Source organism: Mauremys mutica, chromosome 9 (genome assembly GCF_020497125.1).
Source record: "Mauremys mutica isolate MM-2020 ecotype Southern chromosome 9, ASM2049712v1, whole genome shotgun sequence".
Lineage (NCBI taxonomy): Eukaryota > Metazoa > Chordata > Testudines > Geoemydidae > Mauremys > Mauremys mutica.
In genome coordinates, this window is record NC_059080.1 from 47,323,726 (window position 1) to 47,345,788 (window position 22,063).

At 45.7% G+C, this 22,063-nt stretch overlaps 2 protein-coding genes across 7 annotated transcripts in view; one reads left to right on the plus strand and one right to left on the minus strand.

Moving 5' to 3' along the window:
- Positions 1–1,148: 1,148 nt before the first annotated feature.
- On the minus strand, positions 1,149–21,837 carry LOC123377383 (DNA-directed RNA polymerases I and III subunit RPAC2-like). Of its 4 annotated transcripts, none has more exons than XM_045030229.1 (6): positions 21,762–21,837; positions 19,722–19,831; positions 5,744–5,841; positions 4,825–4,958; positions 3,624–3,706; positions 1,149–1,538 (listed from the first exon to the last, which is right to left on the minus strand). In XM_045030229.1, the coding sequence occupies exons 2-6, from the start codon at positions 19,758–19,760 to the stop codon at positions 1,491–1,493; spliced, it is 402 nt and encodes a 133-aa protein (XP_044886164.1). In that variant the 5' UTR covers positions 19,761–19,831; positions 21,762–21,837; the 3' UTR covers positions 1,149–1,490. The 4 variants fall into 4 exon arrangements, with proteins under 4 accessions (XP_044886164.1, XP_044886167.1, XP_044886166.1 ...); XM_045030230.1 differs by having other exon boundaries at positions 1,345–1,538; positions 4,825–4,901; positions 21,762–21,779; XM_045030232.1 differs by lacking the exons at positions 19,722–19,831; positions 21,762–21,837 and adding an exon at positions 19,429–19,562 and having other exon boundaries at positions 1,150–1,538.
- The window catches only part of VAMP7 (vesicle associated membrane protein 7), a 31,400-nt gene continuing 31,156 nt past the window's right edge, over positions 21,820–22,063 (plus strand). Inside the window, exon 1 of one of the 3 annotated variants that reach the window (XM_045030226.1) lies at positions 21,820–21,956. The gene's annotated coding sequence lies outside the window, so the exon portion shown is untranslated. Of the gene's footprint in view, positions 22,015–22,063 lie in introns of all 3 variants that reach the window. The other 2 variants (XM_045030228.1, XM_045030227.1) reach the window with 2 other exon arrangements.

Sequence of the window (22,063 nt, forward strand, 5' to 3'; positions counted from 1 at the left end):
CTGGTTGTCCCTAAACCTCTGCCTGCCAGAAGTAGACCACAGGGCAGGGATCACTTGACAATTGCCCTGTTCTCTTCATTCCCTCTGAAGGGCCTGGCAGTGGCCTCTGTCAGAAAATAGGGCAAATGGACCATTAGTCTGACCCAGTATGGCTATGCGCATGTTATGTTCTTATCTAGCTCTTATCCTTGGTAGATCTCAAAGCACTTTCCCAAGGACGTCAGCATTATCGTTCCCATTTTACAGTTAGGTAAACTGAGGCACAGAGAGGGGAAAGGACTTGCCCAAGGTCACCCATCAGGAAAGTGGCAGGATAGAACCCAGGTCTGCTGAGTCACAGTCCAGTGTGCTCTCCCCTATGCCACACTGCCTTTAGGAGAAAGGACGTTAACTCTCCTGGGGGATGAGACAGAGACTGGAAGGCAGGCTCTTGGTGGGTAAAAGAAGGATCAGACTCTTCTGTTTTAAAATACATGGAGCTTGATTCTTCTCACCTTTACCATAGGTGAAAATGAGGATTTCAAACAGTGCAAAGGAGATCGGAGTCAGGCGGACAGACTGGTAAATGGTTCAGTCTCCATATGGATCCTGTTACTGATTTGGGATCCAAACTGAATTGATTTATTGTAAGGGAATCACATCTGTTCTCCTTGTACATTACACGTAATTTATGCTGCTCGGGATAAGCCATGCCCAAGTAAAGCCTAATGATACGTTCTCTGCTGTTGTAATGAATGACCAGAGTGCCCGTTTGATAATTAAACAAATGGGATCATGATAAACCCACAACAGTTGATGGCGGATTTCCTTGTGCACCAAGAGCTCAATCAAGGGAACTGGCCACTACTCCCCCTTTGCTTTGTGAACTGATGCTTTTTAAAAAACACACACATGCTCACAAGAAAGGCGCAAACAGGCACAAGGAGGATGGGAACTGCACATTCATTGGACTGATGAAATCTTAATGCTCTTATTATTCTGGTCTTTGCAGTTACCCTTCCAACACCACAAAATCATAGTCAGTTTCTCCCAAGGGGTGGGTAAAGGGTTAGGTGGAAGTCATCAAGGCACCCCAAAAGTGGAAGAAGTGTGCAAATGTAAGAAGTTCAGAGAAAAGGGATGAAAGCTGAAAAATTAGTATCAGATTTCAAACACTGCAAAGGGTTGGAGGTGCTTTGATCTGGGGGATTTCTGCAGACTCAGATCTTGAAGTGAATTTGAGACTGTGGAGATTTCTAAGGGTGAGAATGGAAGTGTAGTGGGGACTGCTGACCTGAGAAAATTTCAGGGAACCCCTTTCTTATTTTGGATCTGTGGCAGGTCTGAATGGAGTGAAATGCAAGCAAGACTGAACCTTACAGCATTTATTAGAGAAATTACACCGTTTGCTTCAGATTTGTCATAAAAAAATAAAACCTCTTTCAACAGGGGCATTAAACATACATGAACAATATATACATGTCCATTCCGTACTCCAGCAGCTGCAGGGGCTAGTCCATTTCCGCCTCTCTTTGGGCCTTGTATTCCTTTACGCTTGCCTGCAAAAGAGATCAAATGACCAATGTCAGTGCTGTATGTTTGATGAATTAAAACACAGCCAGGCCCATGCCCACATCTGCAGAGCTTTGAGAGGCTCTCTGGTTCTGAACATACTCTCCTGGGCAGAGTAAGACAAGAAAAGAGCAACATTTTAATGTGGCTGAGGCTCCTGCTTGAAAAGGCTGGAGGGTCTAGGAGGACCGAAGGGTGAAGGAAACCGATGAGCTTTAGGTGCTCTGAGAAATGGTTGCATTTTATTTCTGATCAGTCTTGGATCACTGTAAGGGAGGTGAGGCAGCGCCTCCAGGATTAGCCCCAAGATCAGCCTGCCTATTGACACAGATGCTTTACTGTCATAGGTTTATTCCCCACTTTGAACTTTAGCGTTCACAAGATGGGGACCTGCATGGACTCCTCTAAACTAAATCCTAGTTTAGATCTGGTAAACGCTGCCACCAGCCAAGTTTTTAGTGTCTGGCACACTCCCTGTTCCCCCAAACTTTCCCTGGGGAACACAGATCCAAACTTTTTGAATCTCAACACAAAGGGAAATAATTTATTCCCCTCACCTCCTTCCCCCCGTCCCCTCTCCTAGTCCTTAGGAGAGATACCTTGATTCAAACTCATTGAATCAAACAAAGAGGGATTCACTTTCCCCCCCTCCCCTTCCCCTGAAAATCCAAACAAGGGAAGAAATCAAGCAAGTTCTAAAAAGAAAAGATTTTATTAAAAGAAAGAAAGAAAGTACACTATCTCTGTAATACCAGGATGGAAAAATTTACAGGGTCTAACTTATAAAAACTGGAGAGACTGCCCCTCCCTCCTCCTCAGAATAATCAAAGTAACAGCAAACAGAAATAAAGATATTTCTTCAGCAAACACACAATTGCAAATGCAGAAATTAATTATAAGACTAATTCGCCTTTCTAATACTCACTATACTGAATAGAAGAAAATACTTCAGGAAACTTTGGAGAACTTGAAGAATATGTCTGGCCTCTCTTAAATCCAAAGAGAGCACGGCAATCCAAACAAAGGACACAGACAAAGACTTCCCTCCACAGAGATTTGAAATTATCCTGTCCCTTGATTGGTCCTCTGGTCAGGTGTTCCTCAGGTTACTGAGCTTGTTAACCCTTTACAGGTAAAAGAGACCTTAACCCTTACTATCTGTTTATGACATTTACGGATTACAGCAGCATGTTTGAAAGACAACAAATTCAGGGCTCATTTTTGCCCCCACTGAGGTCGCTGCCACTGCATTCAGCCCTTCCTTCAAAGAGCACACATCCACATTCGTTAGGGTTGGGGGAAGCAGATTATTGCACCACCTTATTGCTGACTGATCCCAAACTTATTCTCAAAGCCCTGCTGCATCCAGGTTCCATATGCACCACTTACACCAAAGCCACCCTTCACATTGGCACTCTTACGCTCCTACCACACCAAATTGTCTCTGTGATGCGCTAGCTGCTCTCTGCCACAAGCAGGATTATTGAGCCTCAGGTGGCTTTCCAAATCCTATCCCCCAGGTATGGTAGAAAAAACACCTCTTCCAAGATGATGGGGAAACCCCTTGGATGTGGAATGCAGATTTGTGCATTCTCTGAGCTTCACTTTACACTGCAGTAAAATGTAACCAACAGGGTGAAATAGCAATATTTTGCATTTAACTTGTACAGCAACTTCCATCTGAGGATCCCAAAGCACTCTACAAACACTGCTTGCTTCTCAGAACCCCCCTTTCAGAGGTAGGTGAAGTGTCATTTTAGAGATGGGGAAACTGAGTCACACAGAGGTGAAGTGACTTCCCCAAGGTCACACAGTGATTCAGTGTCAGAGCTGGTCAGAGAGCCCAAGTCTGCTGACTCCCCGTTTCACTTCTCTAACTACTACAACTGGCTGCCTCCAAATATGTGCAGATCTTGCAAGAGGAGCGAGGAGGGGATCAGTTAGATAATATCTGCAGCCATGGACATGTTAGTGCTTCTGTCAGTCAACCAATGCAGCCAGCTATTTCTCTCCTTCACAGACCACAGAGAGGAGGAGCCCAGAGTCATTCTACCATGAAGCCGTAACCTCACCTCAAACTTGCTGAGCACGTGCTGGCAGACGTCCACCAGTTCTGTCAGTCCTCTCCGGAATGGCTCAATGGCTAGGATCCCCCCTTCAGAAAAGGAGAAGCATTCACAGAAAGTGTGGCTGGCTCCAGTATTGGACATGGGGCCCTTCCCCTCCTAACCCAACCATCATACACCTCTTTGGCAGCCCCTGTGATGAGGTGAGGATCTTAGGCCAGCATTCATGTCATGCTCCCTCCCACTCCCATCAGCAGTCTGAGAAGATCATACAAGGACTGAATGAACCATGGAGGCTTGAACTGGTGTCTCAGAGCCCCAAGTCCAGGCTGAAGCCCTTTGGCAGGGGACAGCATAGGGGAAGCCTGCCCTGCAGTTTGTGCTGAGGACAGACACAGGGCTCCGCTCTCCGGGGCCAGCAATCCAGCACTTTGCACTACTGCTACATTCTTCAAAAAATTTAAAAGCCATTTAGCACAACTTGGCCATTTCCAGTGGCTCTGCTCTTCTACGCAACCGACACTCAAGGCCACAGGAGAGGCGACCTGTGAGCTGGGAACCAAGTTAGAGGCTCTGGCTGGGTTTTATAAACTATTCAGAGGGACAATTGTGAGGTAGGTATGGAAATGGAGCCGCTCAGCAGCCTCGCTCTTGCAATGGCAGATACAGTCCCAGGTGAATCCTGCAGGCTGCCCTTTGGTGTGGACATCAGGATAGGATGAGGGAAACACAGAGTACAGCACCCGGAGGGCACCCTGCTGCATAGAGCACTTGCAGTGCTATTCACCCCAGGAATTAGCAATATCTGCCCATCGAGCTGTGTAACAGACTGGATCTGTTGTTTAGTGTGTAATGTAACAAGCTCTGTGTGAAGATCTAACTTGGAGGAGGCACCCAAGAGCTAACTAGGGGGTGATGCCAGGTGGGATGCCCAGCGCTGTGAGGCTTTGGGACCACAACTCCCCAGGCTTGCTGATTACTACAGAGGCCACGTCTGGGCTCTGCAGTGGGGGATGACGGAGACCAGCTCTATCATTGCTACTCAAGCTGCACTGATCATGGATGGTGATTGCAACTGCCCTGTAGAATGCTGGAACCAACGACATGCAGAGGGAGGGGGAAAGACTTCACGGGCTGGCAGATCCATGGTTTCAGGGCCTGACATGGCAAGGGACAGCTGTCCAGGGAAGCCCAGCTGCATTCCTACCTCTGGTTTGGATCCGGAAGTTGATTTTGCTTTCAGATGGGTGGGTGATGCTGTAACCACAGAACTCCACTTCAGGGCTACAGGAAACAGAAGCAGGAAGCACAAGTGGGCTCTCAGAATCAGCAGCAAGCCAACTGCAGAGACACTCATGTTTAGGAAGCCTCTAAAGCAAGCAGACCTGCGCTGCACTTGGTCCCACGTGTTTCAAAAGCAATCACTTCCCATCACCCACAGCTCCCGGAGACAGGCGTGCAGGAGGAAAAGGTGTGCTTCTGTGGGGTGGGCTGGATCCTAAAGTTGGTGGGGTATGGAATAGATAAACACCCCCTGCCCTTTCTATGCTGTGGATGGATTTCACACCTGCCCAGACTCAAACTTGAGACCAGTCAAGTGGTTGCCCTGGCTTTAGCAGCTGAAAGCAAGCATGGCCTAAAGGTTACAGCACTGGTTTGCTGATGGTGATTTATCATGAGCAGCTTACAAGACTATCACAATTTGTCCTCTGAAATTATCAAATGCAAACCCCCCTTCCTGAATACTTCTAGAGCTGGAACTCATGACAAGAAGTTCCTCATTAATATTGACTACTGGATAGGGTCATGTAGGTCATGAGATACTATTCTTTTGACTGCATGTGCATACGAATCAGGCTCCCAGTGCGAATATTTGTGTTTGCAAGCTCAAAATAAGATTCTCTAATACTCACTTGAACACTGGCTGTTTCCACTCCCAGACCTGACAGTAAACTTGTTCCCAAAGGGGCAGAGATGCAGTCAAAGTGCATTTGTTTAAAGAACCCAAGTAGGGAGATTTGCAATATTCATCTGGCTTCAGCAGTGCCAGAGGTGCTAGATCAGAAGTCTAGGAACAGCAAACATAGCCCTGAGGTGGTACCAGTTATCACAGGGACTTCACTTACTTTTTCATGATCATGTAACGGAGGGAGTTGCCAAATGTGTGGTCCTCATCATGTAACACAAATGTGACACAGTTTCCATCCGTCCCATCTGCCTGGACCTGCCACAGACAGGAAAGCAAGAGGAGCACAAGAATATGGTTATATCTCCAGATGATTTAAACTCCTCCTGAAGTAACTAAGGCCAGGTCTACACTAGAAAAATGACTCACTTCTGATGACTGGTGTCAGCAACAGGGTCACCCCCCATGGTATAACTGTAAGCATAGACCTGGACAACTAGGTTCATCATTGTTCATCTATGTTCATCATTGTGTTAGAAAACAGTGGTTGAGATTTGCCAAGAGCTTGTTTTTGGAGAAACGTCACAGCTGGAGTATGGGCCCACCACACAAATCTGGAGGGGAAAAAAATATAAAGCCAGAGCCTTCCTCTTAGAACCCAGGGATTTCTAGACTGCCAGATAGATGAAAGCTAGATATACTGCACGATAGAAAAGCTAGGAATTATTATTATATGCACAGTCAAAGGGTTAGTGTTATCCTAGGTTCTGATCCTTCCATTCCTTGCACACCCAAAGGTCCCAGCCTTCAAAGGGAATTTTGGGAGCATGAGTACAAGATCCCACCCTCAACAACCTTTAATACCAAGCCGTTCTTGGATCTCATTCACTGGGAGTCACATTTCAGACCCAACAATAGACTCATAGACTTTAAGGTCAGAAGGGACCATTATGATCATCTAGTCTGACCTCCTGCATAACACAGGCTACAGAATCTCACCCACCCACTCCTGTAACGAGGAGTTACTGAAGTCCTCAACTTGTGGTTTAAAGACCTCAAGGTGCAGAGAATCCTCCAGCAAGTGACTCGTGTCCCACGCTACAGAGGAAGGCAAAACCCCCCCAGGGCCTCTGCCAATCTGCCCTAGAGGAAAATTCCTTCCCAATCCCAAATATGGCGATTAGCTAAACCCTGAGCATGTGGGCAAGACTCACCAGCCAGACACCCAGGAAAGAATTTTCTGTAGTAACTCAGATCCCACCCTGTTTAGTGTCCCATTACAGGCCATTGGGCATATTTACTGCTCATAGTCAAAGATCAATTAATTGCCAAAATTAGGCTATCCTATTGTATCCCTTCCATAAATTTATCAAGCTTAGTCTTGAAGCCAGATATGTGTTTTGCCTCCATTGCTCCCCTTGGAAGGCTATTCCAGAACTTCACTCCTCTGATGGTTAGAAACCTTTGTCTAATTTCAAGTCTAAACTTCCTGATGGCCAGTTTAGATCCATTTGTTCTTGTATCCACATTGGTACTGAGCTTAAATAATTCCTCTCCATCCCTGGTATTTATCCCTCTGATATATTTATAGAGAGCAATCATATCTCCCCTCAGCCTTCTTCTGGTTAGGCTAAACAAGCCAAGCTCTTTGAGTCTTTCATTTTTTTCCCCCAGGTTTTCCATTCCTCGGATCATCCTAGTAGCCCTTCTCTGTACCTGTTCCAGTTTGAATTCATCCTTCTTAAACATGGGAGACCAGAACTGCACACGGTATTCCAGATGAGGTCTCTCCAGTGCCTTGTATAATGGTACTAACACCTCCTTCTCTCTACTGGAAATACCTCACCTGATGCATCCCAAGACTGCATTAGCTTTTTTCACAGCCATATTACATTGGCGGCTCATAGTCATCCTGTCATCAACCAACACTCCAAGGTCCTTCTCCTCCTCTGTTACTTCCAAGTAATACGTCCCCAGTTTATAACAAAAATTCTTGTTATTAATCTCTAAAAGCATGACCTTGCATTTTTCACTATTAAATTTCATCCTATTACTATTACTCCAGTTTACAAGGTCATCCAGATCTTCCTGTAGGATATCCCGGTCCCTCTCTGTATTGGCAATACCTCCCAGCTTTGTGTCATCCACAAACTTTATTAGCACATTCCCACATTCAGTATTAAAAAGATTAAATAACTGTCTGAGTCTGTGGAAACTGGCACCTAGAGTGTAACAAGACTCTGCTTTTTTTCACTCAAGAGAGGGGGTGAAATAGTCCCAGCATCTATTGCTGCTGGAGGAGTCGTAGGGATACCAGCTAGGATCCTTTGTGGGGAGAAAAAGGAGAATATCTAGGAATAATGGGACGAAATAAAAAGAAACAAGCAATGAGGTGAGACAGCAGGAAAAGCTTCCTAAAGGAGAAAGTTTGTTGTGAGGAGTCAGGCCAAGTCTACACTTACAAGCGTACAGCAGCACAGCTGCACCAATACAGCCATGCCACTGTCAAAGCGCTCGTGTAGCCACGTTATGCTGACAGGAGAGACCTCCCCATCAACAGTGAGCAGCAGTAGCTATGGCGGCGGGAGAGCTGGTGGCCACTTCTGGGACTGTGCAGAGCAAGGGAGCTTGCCTTAGCCCCGGGCCCTGCTGCGCCGCTTACCGGACTTTTAACTTTTACAACAGGCTATGTAAAAAGCACTAGCAAAGTCAGTACAAACTGAAATTTCATACAGACAATGACTTGTTTATACTGCTCTATATGTTATACACTGAAATGTAAGTGCAATATTTATATTCCAATTGTTTTGTTTTATAATTATATGGTATAAATGAGAAAGTCAGCAATTTTTCAGTAACAGTGTGTTGTGACACTTTTGTATTTTTATGTCTAATTTTGTAAGCAGGTAATTTTTAAGTCATTAGTTTGGTCTTCTCTGCACTGATTTCCATGCCATATTTTGCAGCGATTTCATCCAGTCATTTCACAAGGTTGGCAAGTTCATCTTCGCTGCCTGCCAGGCTATCAGCGTCATCAGCAAACCGAAGATTTCAGATTGTTCGCCCCCCAATGCTGACTGTGCATATGTGATCTTCTAGGGCATCAGTCATTATGCACGCCAAGCAGATGTTGAACAGTGTGAGCGAAAGAAGGCAGCCTTGGTGCGAAACCACTCTCCTGTTGTGCCATTGATTATAACTGCACTGCTGGCCTTAGCATAGAGTTGTTTAATGGTAAGAATAAACTTACAACCAACATTGTACTTCTTCATAGTTGCCCAGAGAGCTTTGTGCCACACTCTGTCAAATACCTTCTTGAAGTCAACAAAGACAAGGTAGATGTCCTGCTGGTGTTGTAAGTACTTCTCACATAGAACATGAAGGTTGAAATCTGTTCTGTAGTATTTCTTCCAGCATGAAAGCGAGCCTGTTCTTCAGCGATGATATTCTCAGCTTGTGGCTTCAATCTGTTGTATATGACTTTCAACATCACTTTGCTGGGATAGCTAATTAAACTTTTGGTCCGATAATTTTGACACAATCGCAGGTTGCCTTTCTTTGGCAGAGTGACTGTGTCCATGTGGAGGGCCACTCACCAGTCTGCCAGATCTTCTTGCAGATCTTGGTGAGTACATCTATTACTATTTCTCCTCTGAATTTCATCAATTCCGCTGGGATGTTGTCAATACCTGTAGCCTTTCCATTCTTGAGTGATTTCACAGCTGTCTCCACTTCTTCACGTAGTATTGGAAAGTCATCCTCCTCTGTTGAATCTGGGTTGTCTAAGCTGATGACAAACAAACGTGATGGGATCAGCTCACATATCACTGTCAGTGGACAAGAGCTGGAGACAGTAAAACAGTTCAAGTATTTGGGGGCAATCATCACTGATGAAGGATCCAAGGCAGAAATCTGGGCAAGAACTGTGAAACCAGCAGCACCAGAGGCAAAGCTAAAGCCAATTTGGAGGAATAAGAACATCTCCCTGGAATCCAAACTGAAACTGCTGCACGCACTGGTCATCTCCATTCTTCTGTATGCGTGCGAGACATGGACCCTTATGGCATAACTTGAACAGAATATACAGGTAGTAAAGATAAGATACTTCCGTAAAATCCTGGGCATTTCCTACTTCGACCACATCACTAATGAAGAGGTCTGCAACATCATCACCCAATGCACTGGGTCATATGAAGACCTGCTGATGACCGTGAAGAAGCGTAAGCTGAAGTGGTACGGCCATGTAACAAGATCATTGGCCTATCCAAGATCATCTTCCAGGGGACAGTACAGGGGAAGAGAAGAAGAGGTAGACAGAAGAAGAGATGGATTGACAACATAAAAGAGTGGACAGGAATGGACATTGTGGAGACTCAAGCACTGACACACAATCATCAGGGGTGGAGACAATTGGCTGATTGCTCATCAATGATAGTGCCCCAACGACCAATGTGGTTATGGTAATGATGATGATGAGTTTTTAAGTGAAGTGAAACTCGGGGGTACACAAGCCAAATCAGACTCCTGAAAGGGGTACAGTAGTCTGGAAAGGTTGAGAACCACTGCTCTAGGTGAAATCCTACCCTATTGAAATGAATGTGAATTTCACCAGTGACTTCAATAGGATCAGGATTTCACTTCAGTAATAACACCACAACCTAGCTCTTATCTAGCGCTTCCATCAGCAGATCTCAGGGTTTTACAAAGCAAGTCAGTATCGTTATCACCATTATCTATGGGGAAACTGAGGCACGGGGCAGTGACATGACTTGTCCAAGGAATCAGAGTGAGCCAGTGGCAGAGCTGGGTCTCCCAGGTCCCAGTTCAGTGCTCTATTCACGAGGCCACACTGCCTCCACCACCCCCGGGTTTATAACTAGGACTCCATGTCTATCACGGAGATCAAGTCAGCACTAGGAGTTCCATTTTAAAATCCTGTTTGTCCAGCATTTAGATTAGCTCTCGATACCTGGTCTTAGCTGAAGGGTCTCAGGCAGGGAGAACATCTCGGTAATTCTGTGGCTAAGGCACTACATCTGGAAGTTTGGGTTCAGTGCCAAGCTTTGCTGCAGACTCCCTCTCTGACGGGCAAATAATTTAACCCTCTGGGCCACAGTTTCCTATTGGTGACATGCTGCTTTTCCCTCCCATCCCATTGTGAGCTCTTTGGGGCAGGGACTCCCTCTGTGCCCACAATATTGGGGCCCTGATCTCGGTTGGGCCATCTAAGCCCTTCTTCTGCCTGTCAGGCCCCTCATTGGTTTCCTTCAGCTTCTCAGGAAAGAGCAGGTTGAGGGCTGTGCACGATAGGCTGATGGTAGAGGTAGTTATTTACAGGAGTGGGGTCACAAAGGGCGGTTTAAATGGGCTCATATGCTCTGAGAGAGGGGAGAGCAGGCAAGGGGGATTTTCTCCTTTAGTTTGATGCATTTTAATGGCTATCCAAGGATCCCGGAGCTATAGAAAGTTGCTTCTGAGCATCTATAGACACTAATGATATCAGTAAATACTTCCTTGCAGACTAGCAAAATAACAACAGGCTCTGGGAACAAACAGGAAGGAGCTGGGCCTAGTGCGTGTGGGAGGGGACTGGGAGTCAGTTCACTTGGGTTTTGTTCTCAGCAATGCCACCATCTCACCGAGTGGCATAGGGAAAGCTCCTCATTTCTTGTCTTCTTACTCCCATGGAAGTTTTGCCAATGACCACCGTGGCAGAAGGACCTATTCCTTAACCTCTCTCTCTACACCTAATTTTCCCCATGTGTAGAATTGGGGATGATATTTACCTACTCCACAAAAGGGTTGTGAGGCTTAATTTATTAAAGTACTTTGAGATCCTAACATGAAAGGAGCTGTAGAAATACAAAGGATTATAATGTTAATATAATTATTGTGCCGCATGTAATCTACAGGGGCTTTCTGGAGCCAGTCCTGGAATTCTCTAGCAGATCTTGATAACCTGTCTCATTCTCTGAAATCACTGTCCCTGTTCTTCTAAAACTCTGAGCAAATTCCTTGCAGTGTCTGTGCCTGTGGAAAGGTGAATGTAACTGCTGAGGGTGTTGCTATGTGACAAGAAGTGAATGGAGTTGTGAACCTTCTGGAGCATTTGAGGAGCTGGCCGTGGGCAGGATGTGAGGAGATGAGGGCTTTGTATAGCTCTGGCTCCACACTTAACCTTGAGACCTCGCACCAGTTCCGAGGTCGGCTGGGGATTGAATGGTCAAATCAGGCTCCGCAGCAGCTATATTTAGCCCAGGGAGAGGTCAGAGGCTCAGCAGCGCTCTGATGGCTGGCAGATTATTTAGATACTCTTGGTTTTGGAGACAATCCCAATCCCAAACCAGTCCTGTTGGAGCTTTTAGTTATTGGCGCATTGGCAGGAGTCCGAACAGACTATATCAGGAGGATTCTGGATCCACTCCTGTGTCATGTCTCTAGGGGCCTGATCCTGCACAGTGTGGCATGCCCTTAAGGCACAATATGTCACAGGATTGGGCCCTCTATGCCCAAACACCTGCACATGTGGATTTGGATGTTATAAATAAGGCTACGATTTAGTCATGGGTATTTTTAATAAAATTCATGGGCAGGTCACGGGCAGAAAACAAAAATTCACAGCCTGTGACCCGTCTATGACTTGTACTATAAATACCTCTGACTAAATCTTAGTTGGGGGGCCCCTCAAGAGGAGTCCTGCTCTGTGGGACCCTGGGGGTACTGCTGGAGGCCCCCGGAAGGCTGCTGCTCTGGGGGTGCCCCCAGGGACCATTCCCAGACTGCTGCCAGGGGCCACTGAGCTGCGGTTGCTCCTGCTGCCCTGGGACCACTGCTCAGGTGGCTTCCTGGGGACAGCCGCACCGCCTGCTGCTCGGGCAGTCCCTGGGGCCAGCCACCCAGGGCCACCCGAGCAGTGGCCATTGAGGCTGGCTGCAGAGCCACCCAAACGGCTAGCTGTGGAGCTACTCCAGCAGCAGCCAGTGTGGCTGTCCCTGGGCCACCTGGCACCCAGGGTCAGCCACACTGACCACTGCAGAAGTCATGGAGTTTGTGGAAAGGAGGCTGTGTGGCCTAGTGCAATGCGTGACAGGAGATGCACAGGGCAGACTTCTTAAAGGAGACTGAGAAGACAACAAACCATGCAGCAGACTACAGTGTATTTAGCTTTTCCATCTGTCTAGTACATTGAGAAACTGGTGCAGTGATCTGATGGATGACAGCCCATGCACCACTATTTCATGGAGCCACAGGGAACATGCTGTGCCAGACCAGTCTGGTTCCCGGAGACTTGATTTTTCCCTCCTGTTTCGCACAGAGATCCCTTTGATACATTTCCGGATCTCCATAGGGATGGAAGTTTTGCGGTAGATGATCAGGCCGCTGGTCCTCCAGCAGTGGCTGTTATCTGATGCTTCAGAGGAAGGCAAACAGCATCCCTCCAATAACACACCACTTGACTTATGCCATGCTGTATACATAGGGAGGGTTCTGACATGGCCTCGCGGTAATCAGTTTGTGCCCAGAGGCATGAAGTTGGATGTCTCTACGTATTTCTAATGTGTCCATCACTGTGGTATGTAAGTGTCAAATTATCCAACCCATTTGAAAATTGTTCTCCATTATCTGACCTGAAAGCCTGATCCCCTTCCTGGTGTGGAATTCTACCCGGTTTAGGGAATTCTACCTGGTGTGTGCAGCAATATTTTATTTTTCTACATTTACTTGCCATCCATTTCATCTGCTGGACCCTTATTCTCAAATTATGGACCAACAGGAAAAGAGAAGAACTGATCTGTTTTCATGGCCGCTTTCCTAATCTGAAATACACAATCAATCAAATTGCCTCTAGATCCCCAAAGATGTTTGGAAGTGGAGTAATTATTCCAGAAAAAAGTCGCTTTTATTCCAGAAGAGTATCTATACAGGGCAGTTATGCTGGCATGGCTATAAAAGAACAGTGATTCTGCTAAAGCTATGCTGATCAATTCTCCTGCATAGACAACCCCTTAGAGATGGGAACGACCCACAAGATTATCCAGGTATCCACATCAAGGGCAGGGTGTTGACCCTGGTCCTGACAGACCATATCTCAGATATTTGTTTGCCTCTCCCAGCTAAGCAATCCTAATAGCTGTAATCCCACATCATATAAAAGATCTTCCTGCTTAGAGGGACTGTGATTTACAACTGTGAGTTATTTAATCTTGTAAGTGGTACCCACATACTGCAGTGATGGCTGCATTATCACTGCACACAGAGGGACTAGATTAGCTAGACAGGGTGGTGTCTAGTTTATATTTGGGACACTGGTTTTTATTCATGTTCAATGGGCAATCAGGAGGGTCAGTTTATACACAAATTGTCTTGTATGCAAGTGCAGGAGGTAACTGGTTAGGGACCATGGTGCAAGTCTGTCCCTAAATTCCCTGACATCTCTTACATCAAGCAACCCATCTCAATCCCTTTTCTCTTCTACTGTGTAGGGGTCTGTTCACTATGGGACATTTCTAGATCAAAGTGTCTGGTTTGCTGTCTAGGGGCCTGATCCTTCTACCCTTTCCCACATCTGTGTCAATGGAAGTACTCATGGTTACTCATGAGGAGATCTGCATGATTCGGCATTTGGTTGGAACAATAACTGACCATATTAACATGATTCCTTTTTAAAAACAGGCAATAAATAATAGATGCTACTAACAACAATCCATTTGTTTCCCCTGTGCAGCCACCTCCATTCTCAATAGCCCCTTCCCCGTTGGTTGGTTGGTTGGCAGGCAACATGAGACTCTGGAGGAGCTGTCCAGAGAGTAATAATTTACAATGTCTTGGGCTGCTGGACAAACAAGTTCCTTTCAAGCTAGTAAGTGATACAAATCCAGCTACGGTGAACTGTGGCGCCATCTAGTGCATTGGCTGAGAGAAAAAAAAAGTACAAGGGACCTGGTGAAGGAAACGTAAGATGGTGAGGTAATATCATTTATTGGACCTACTTCTGTTGGTGAAAGAGACAAGCTTTCAAGCTAACACAGAGCTCTCCATCAGTTGAAAACCTGAAGAGCTCTGTATAAGCTCAAAAGCTGGTCTCTTTCACCAACAGAATTTGGTCCAATAAAAGATATTACCTCACCCACTTTGTCTTGCTAATAACAGGACCAACACAGCTACAACAGCACTTAACCATCTAATGAAGGAAAGGCAAACATAAGAATAAAGTATGGGTTCATGGATAGAAAGGCCAGTCTGAAACTCTCACTACAGAGCTGAATAATCTTGCCAATGTGTCAGTTTAGAGCGTGGGGCAAATCTCTACCAAGGAAAGATCTTGCAGCTATCAAATTGATTATCTGAGACTCCTTGGGCCTCATTCCAAAAACTCCCCTTGAAAAATAGGGCCAGTTTTAGAAAATATTGACCCTAGCTTCTAACCTAGCTCCATCTAACATAGCACAGACTTTGCTGTTCCTATTCCACGTAGGATAATCTTGGAGAGATCAAAACACAGGGCAACACAATGAAATGCTTCAAGAAATTAAAGCAACAGGCACCTTCTCGGATCTCACTCTTATGTCCATTTCTGAAAATGCCACTTTTGTCTCCTCTCAATTTCACCCTCCCTACACTGTTGGCTTGGGTTTTAACTTCATACCTGTGTCATTTAGCTCCATGAAACATATTATACAAAATAAAGTGGCGTCACATCCTGTGGTGCTGACAAGCATTAGATAGGGCTACTGATGTTTCTCTAAAGATCAGGGGTGAAATCTGAACTCAAAAACATCCTCCATTACCTTGTGACAAACACCCTAAAACAAATATGTTCCTAGGTTCGAGAATTTTCTGTGCAAACATCCCACACTGCTGCCTGGGGAAGAGGGAAGCCCACTACAGAATCAGTACTTACTAGGGCTGTCGATTAATCAGAGTTAATCACATGCGTTAACTCAAAAAAATTATTCACGATTAAAAAAATTAATTGCAATTAATAGCAGTTTTAATTGCACTATAACAATAAAATACCAATTGAAATTTATTAAAGATTTTGATTTTTGTACATTTTCATATATATTGCATTCTGTGTAACTGAAATCAAAGTGTATATTTTTTATTATAAATATCTGCACTGTAAAAATGATAAACAAAAGACAGAATTTTTCAATTCACCTCATACAAGTACTGTAGTGCAATCTTTGTCATGAAAATGCAACTTACAAATGTACATGTTTTTGTTACATAACTGCCCTCAAAAACAAAACAATGTAAAACTTCAGAGCCTACAAGTCCACTCAATCCTACTTTTTTTCCCAGCCAATCACAAGCAGACAAATAAGTTTGTTTACACTTACAGGAGATAATGCTGCCCTCTTCTTATTTACAACGTCACCAGAAAGTGAGAATAGGCATTTGCTTGGCACTTTTGTAGCCGGCATTGCAAGGTATTTACGTGCCAGATATGCTAAACAGAAGTCTTAAAAGAGTAACACTCTGATGCGGAAACTACAGAACCTGAACCACCAAAAACAAAACCAACCTTCTGCTGGTGGCATCTGACTCTGATAATGAAAATGAACATTCATCAGTCCATACTGTTTTGGATTGTTATCGAGCAGAACCCATCATCAGCAGAGATCCATGTCCCCTGGAATGGAGGTTGAAGCATGAAGGGACATATGAATCATTAGTGCATCTGCATGTAAATATCTTACAACGCTGGCTACAACAGTGCCATGCGAACGTCTGTTCTCACTACAAGAAACAGACATTATCTTCTGCAAATGTAAACAAACTTGTTCGTCTGAGCGATTGGCTGAATAAGAAGTGTGACTGATTGGACTTGCAGCCTCCAAAATTTTACACAGTTTTATTTTTGAATGCAGGTTTTTTTGTACATAATTCTACATTTGTAAGTTCAACTTTCATGATAAAGCAATTGCACTACAGTACTTGTATTAGGTGAATTGAAAAATACCTTTTTTCTTTTGGTTTGTTTACAGGGCAAATACTCATAATAAAAAATAAATATAAAGGGAGGACTGTACACTTTGTATTCTGTGTTGTAATTGAAATCAATATATTTGAAAATGTAGAAAACATCCAAAAATATTTAAATAAATGGTATTCTATTAATTTTTTTAATCGCGCAATTAATCGCAATTAATTTTTGTAATCGCTTGACAGCCCTAGTACTTACCCCTTCGATCTATCTCAGGCACTATACAGACCTCTCACTGCAGCATCTGAGCACCTTACAGTCTTTGATATAGTTATGCTCCCAATGCCCTGGGAAGTAAGGCAGTGCTATTATCCTTATTGTACAGATGGGGAATAGTGGTCCAGAGAGACTAAGCAACTGGCCCAAGGTTATACAGGGAGTCTGTAAAAGAGCAGGGAACTGAACCTGGTTCACCCAAGTCCTAGGCGGGTGCCCTAACCACCATCCCTCCTGAGACATCCCTTAGACTGCATAGACCACCTGCCATGTAGATTCAAGCTCTGTATCTCAAGAGAGGGCAAGTGAAGGAGCAAATAATGGCTGTTTGCCATAGCACTACCCAACCCCAAATAAAACCAATCCAGGGCCTCACCTAGTATACAACTTCATACTGACCATCTCTCTGTTCATCCTGACCTGGTTCCCTGCCTGTTCTGTGAAACAATGAGAGCAGCAGGGGAGCTCTGGCATCACAACTCCTGAAGAAGCCACACTACCATGAAACAGGGCTGTGGAGATGGCAGAAGGGAGTGACTTCTGTGCCAATGCCAGCTGTCTCTATGACCTATACATTCGTCAAGGACCTATGGATTTTTGGAGATGGGGACCTCCTGCCACTTCTGTGAATCCCTGATAGAAAGATTTCTTCCCCAATGTGTGATTAACCCTTGCAGGAAAACACTGAGCCCATAGTAATTCACTGCTACGCAAGGGACAAGATTTTGTCTGCTAAACAAACTAATCCCCCAACTGCTCCACTGCTGGGCTAGACTGATTATAAAATAATATGCCATATGCCATGCAGCTGTGGTTTCACATACAACTTTCTGTTCTGGCACAATATCCTATATTTAGAGAATCATTTAATCGAATGTATTAGGTTACAGTTAATTGAACCCACCCCTATGAAGGCCTATGCCCCTAATCCTGGTCCCAACTCCCACTGATATCAATGTCAAAACTCCCCATTCTTTTCAGTGTCATTAGATTCCAAGGCCAGAAGGGACCGTTGTAATCACCTAGTCTCATCTCCTGTATAACGCAGGCCAGAGAACTGCACCACAATAATCCCTAGAACAGAACTTTTAGAAAAACATCCAATCAAAACTGTCAGTGATGAAAAACCCATCACAATCCTTGGTTGTTCCAATGGTTAATTATTCTCACTGTTAAAAATGTATGCTTTATTTCCAGTCTGAAATTGTCTATTTTTAACATCCAGCCATTATATCTTGCTATACCTTTCTCTGGCCAGAACTACACTACAAACTTACATCAGTGTAACTACATCACTCAGGGTTGTGAAAAATCCGCACCCCAGAGCAACGCAGTTATACTGACTTAACCCCTGGTGCAGACAGTACTATGTCAACAGGAGGGATTCTCCTGTCGACATAGCTAGCTACTGCTTCTTACAGAGGTCGCTTAACTACGCTGGTGGGAGAAGGTCTCCTATCAGATAATAGTGTCTTCACTGAAGCGCTACAGTGGCACAGCTGCATTGGTGCAGCGGTGCTGCTTCAGCATTTTAAGTGTAGACCTACCCTTGGATAGATGGGAGAGCCCATTATTAAACAATCTTCTCTTTGTTAAGATCAAGCACCTTGTGTCTATCACTGTAAGGCAGGTTTTCTAATCCTTTAATCATTCACATGGCTCTTCTCTGAACCCTCTCCAATTTATCGACATCCTTCTTGACTCCCTTGCTCCAAACCAGTGTAAATCAAGCATAAAATGTTCTTAATTATAAACAACACATCTGCTGTTACCAACAGCCAATACTTAGAACTACATTACACAGAGGAAGTTTGCAGCATTAATTGTAATGGAGGCTCAAGCTGAATGTAGGGAGATGAAAACTCTGAATGAGATTGGCTGCAGATCAGTAACAGGTTGGTGGCTCCTCTACTGCTCTGTAGTTCTGCCACATCTTATCTTCTTCTGAAGGATACACTTGCTTTCTGGCCTCAGTTGCAGGGCACACTGAGCTCATTTTAACAGAGTGGTGGGCTGTGGAGGCAAAAGGTCCTAGCAAAACCAGAAGTGTGGCCTTACACTTAAGGAGACTCAAAATCTTATTACTACTGAACATTTATATTGCAGTAGTGCCTAGTGTTGACCAAGCTGGGATCCATTGTGCTAGGTACTGTACAAATATAGTGTGACTAACAATCCAGGCCCTGCTCAAAGGGATTTAGGCACCTAATTCCCAACGGGAAATCCATGGGAGTTAGCGGCCTAAATAGCTTTGGGGATCTGCTCCTTACAGGCTAGAAGAAAAGACAACAGGTGATGAGACAACTAAGCAGATGGGGAAGGGGGAAACAGCATTTCCAACTGTCTAGAATCACAAGTGTTTTTCTTAAAGCCCCAGCTTCTAGATTCAAATGATTTTGTGAGAACCTGTTTTCATTTTCAAAGAAAAGTAAAGTTTCTAGTGCTCATGGTGGTAGAGAAAGCTTGAAAACATGAGCCTCAAAAAAGGCTCAAAACCCAGAAAGAAAATATAAAGAACCCACATTTACTAGATTCTAAAATCTCATGATTTGGGGTAGGAGCTCAACTCATTATGTTTGAAGGGCTGAAGTACTGGGGTATGGAGGCTGGGGGGGACCACAAATAAAACAGCATTTTAGGACAGATCTGGGTGTAAGTCCCAGTTCTGCTGCAAGCTACCTGGTGCAATCATCACTCACCCCAGTGCCTCAGACCCAGCCCCCATGTGCAGAACAGAGACAACGCGCCTTTTCTCTCTGAATCCAGGACCGCAGGTGGGCTCTCAGACATTCCAGCCATGGGAGCCAGATAAAGATCGAGCTAGGCAGAAAACAGGGCCCGCGGAAGCTGAAGGATCTGGGAACAGCACACCCTGGGAGCTGCACAGGGGAAGCAGTGGGTCACCACGTGGCTCTTCTGCCACAAGCCTGCGTCCCCCAGCCTGCCTCCCTAGTGCATCCAGCTAGGGAGCCCTGGCCTCCCAGACACTCACCATCTCAAGCACCGGCTTCCTCTCCACCTCTTCAGCCATTGCTGCCTGGGAAGAATTTCCTTCCTCTTCCTCCGACGCTGCTAAGGGATTCTGGGAGTTGTAGTCCAACCCTAGTGAAGTGGGCAAACAAGGACGATTTTGGTGTGCTCTGAAAGCACTTTCCCGGCATTGCCAAATTGGAGCTTTATTTGTTGTGTTTCTTAAAGCCCGCAGCTCCTGAGGTCCCGTGATTGCCTGGGAATTTCAGCTTTCAGTGTTTTTAAACAAGTTTCTAGCCCTTTGTTGAAGAGAAAAGCTTGGAAATGTGACCTGAGTGCAGCCTAAAGGTTCAAAACTCAGTAATGTGTTAATAAAAATTAGTCAAGGCCCCTAAAATCATGAGATTGGCTTTAAAAACTCAGTTGGGTTTCTTTTTGTTTGCTTTCTGGTGCTGGTACATGTATGGTTCATGCTTTCGAGCACTTATTTGCAGCCAAGAGGGCCAGAAATTTAGCTTTTTTAAAAAATGAAAGCTACAATTGTCAGGAAATGATCGGATTCCATAACTGAGATGCCAACCTAGCCACTAAATATTGTGCCACTCACAGTAAAATTGCAAGAAATGACAGTATAGAAAACCAGAAGTCAAATAAAAAGAACTCCAAATGTACTATTAAAAAAACAACAAAGCAAAGCAAAACAAAACAAAAAAACCTTGTGATTTTAAAGTCAGTCCCATAATTTGGAGGGGCCTGGCTCAAATTTGAACACTTAGAGTTGGCGACGCTGCTGCTCTTGTGGCTCTTAATTCCACTCAGAGGCATTCATGGGACCTGCCAAGGGTCTGTATGACACTGGCTGCTTGGGAGAAATGCAGTGAGAGCAGGATTAGGAAATGAAGGTATGTGAAAAATAAAGGGTAACTTATTTTTAAAGGACAGCGCCACAACAAGCTATGTCCTTGGCACCTAACTACATATCTGCACCACAGAGCATATCCTGAGCATGACTGGTGCTGAAATATGGAGAAAATTGTCTCACTCTGCCATGTGAGGAAACAGATGGCAGAGATAGCATCATGTGAGATGCTACAGGATCAGGACTGGTCATCACCAAAACAACCCAACCCCGGGTTTGAATCTCAAAACATACTGTGAAGTCTTGCTCTGAGTGGATAGGTGGTACATCACTAAGGCTACCTCGGGAGTATTTTTGGTAAAAGTAACGAACAGGTCACAGCAATAAACAAAAAGTCACGGCGGCCAGTGACCTGCCCATGGCTTTTACTGAAAATACCACTTACTAAATCTTAGGTGCTGGGGGTGGGGCCCTCTAGCGGACGCTGCTGCTGGGGGGGGAAGGGGTGCTCTGCGAGTCGCTTCGAACTGGAATCTGAATGTGATTTGGGGCAGCGGGTCTAGGGAGGCCCCAGGAGGACACGGGCTGGGCAGTCTTGAGTAGGGTGACCAGATGGGATGAAGAAAATATATCGGGACACATGGGGGGCGGGGTCCCACCGGTGGAGCAAAAAAAAAAAACCGGCATCCCGGAGTCCTGCCGGCAGAGAGAGAGAGAAAATAACGGAGTCCTGCCGGCGGGGGGGAGGGGGGAAAAGGAGTCACGCCGGCGCGGGGGGGGGGGGGGTGGCAGTGGAGTCCTGCCGGCACAGCAAAAAAAAAAAAAAAAAAAAAGCGCGGAGTCCCAGAGTGCCGCCGGCAGAGAGAGGGGGAGGGAAAAAAAAGAAAGAAAAATAACAGTGTCCCACCGGCAGAGAGATCAAAGAGCCCCGGAGTCCCGCCGGCAGAGAGAGCAAAGAGCCCCGGAGTCCCGCCGGCAGAGGGAAAAACAAAACCCAGGAGTGCGAAATATCGGGACAACTTGCGTCCCGCCCAAACATCGATCTGGACGTGGGACAAACGCCTAGAAATCGGGCCGTCTGGTCACCCTAGTCTTGAGCCAGCCAAGGGAGCTGCCAGCTGCCAGCTGCCCCCTGCCCCTCGGCTGCTCGCTGCTGGCCTGGGCTCTCGGCGGAGCCTCTCCCAGCGAGCCGGACGCGCTCACCTTAGAACTACAATACCCAGCAGTCAGAGCGGCTGGGTAGGTGGCGTTTCCCAACGTGCAGTGCGGCTCGGGCGGAAGCGGCCCCCTCCCCGCGCTGGTGACTACATTTCCCGTGAGTTCCTGCGGCGTCGGGAGCGTCTCTGGCGGAAGTGCACGTGCTCGCCGAACGGAGGGGAAAGCGACTTGGGGAGGCAGGTAAACAGTGCACCGGGCTGGGGACTCCCCCGCCCGGAAAGCGAGGCCGCGGGTGCAGGTGAGAGGGGGCGGGAGTTGGTGGAAGGCTCCAGAGGAGGGGGTAGGGC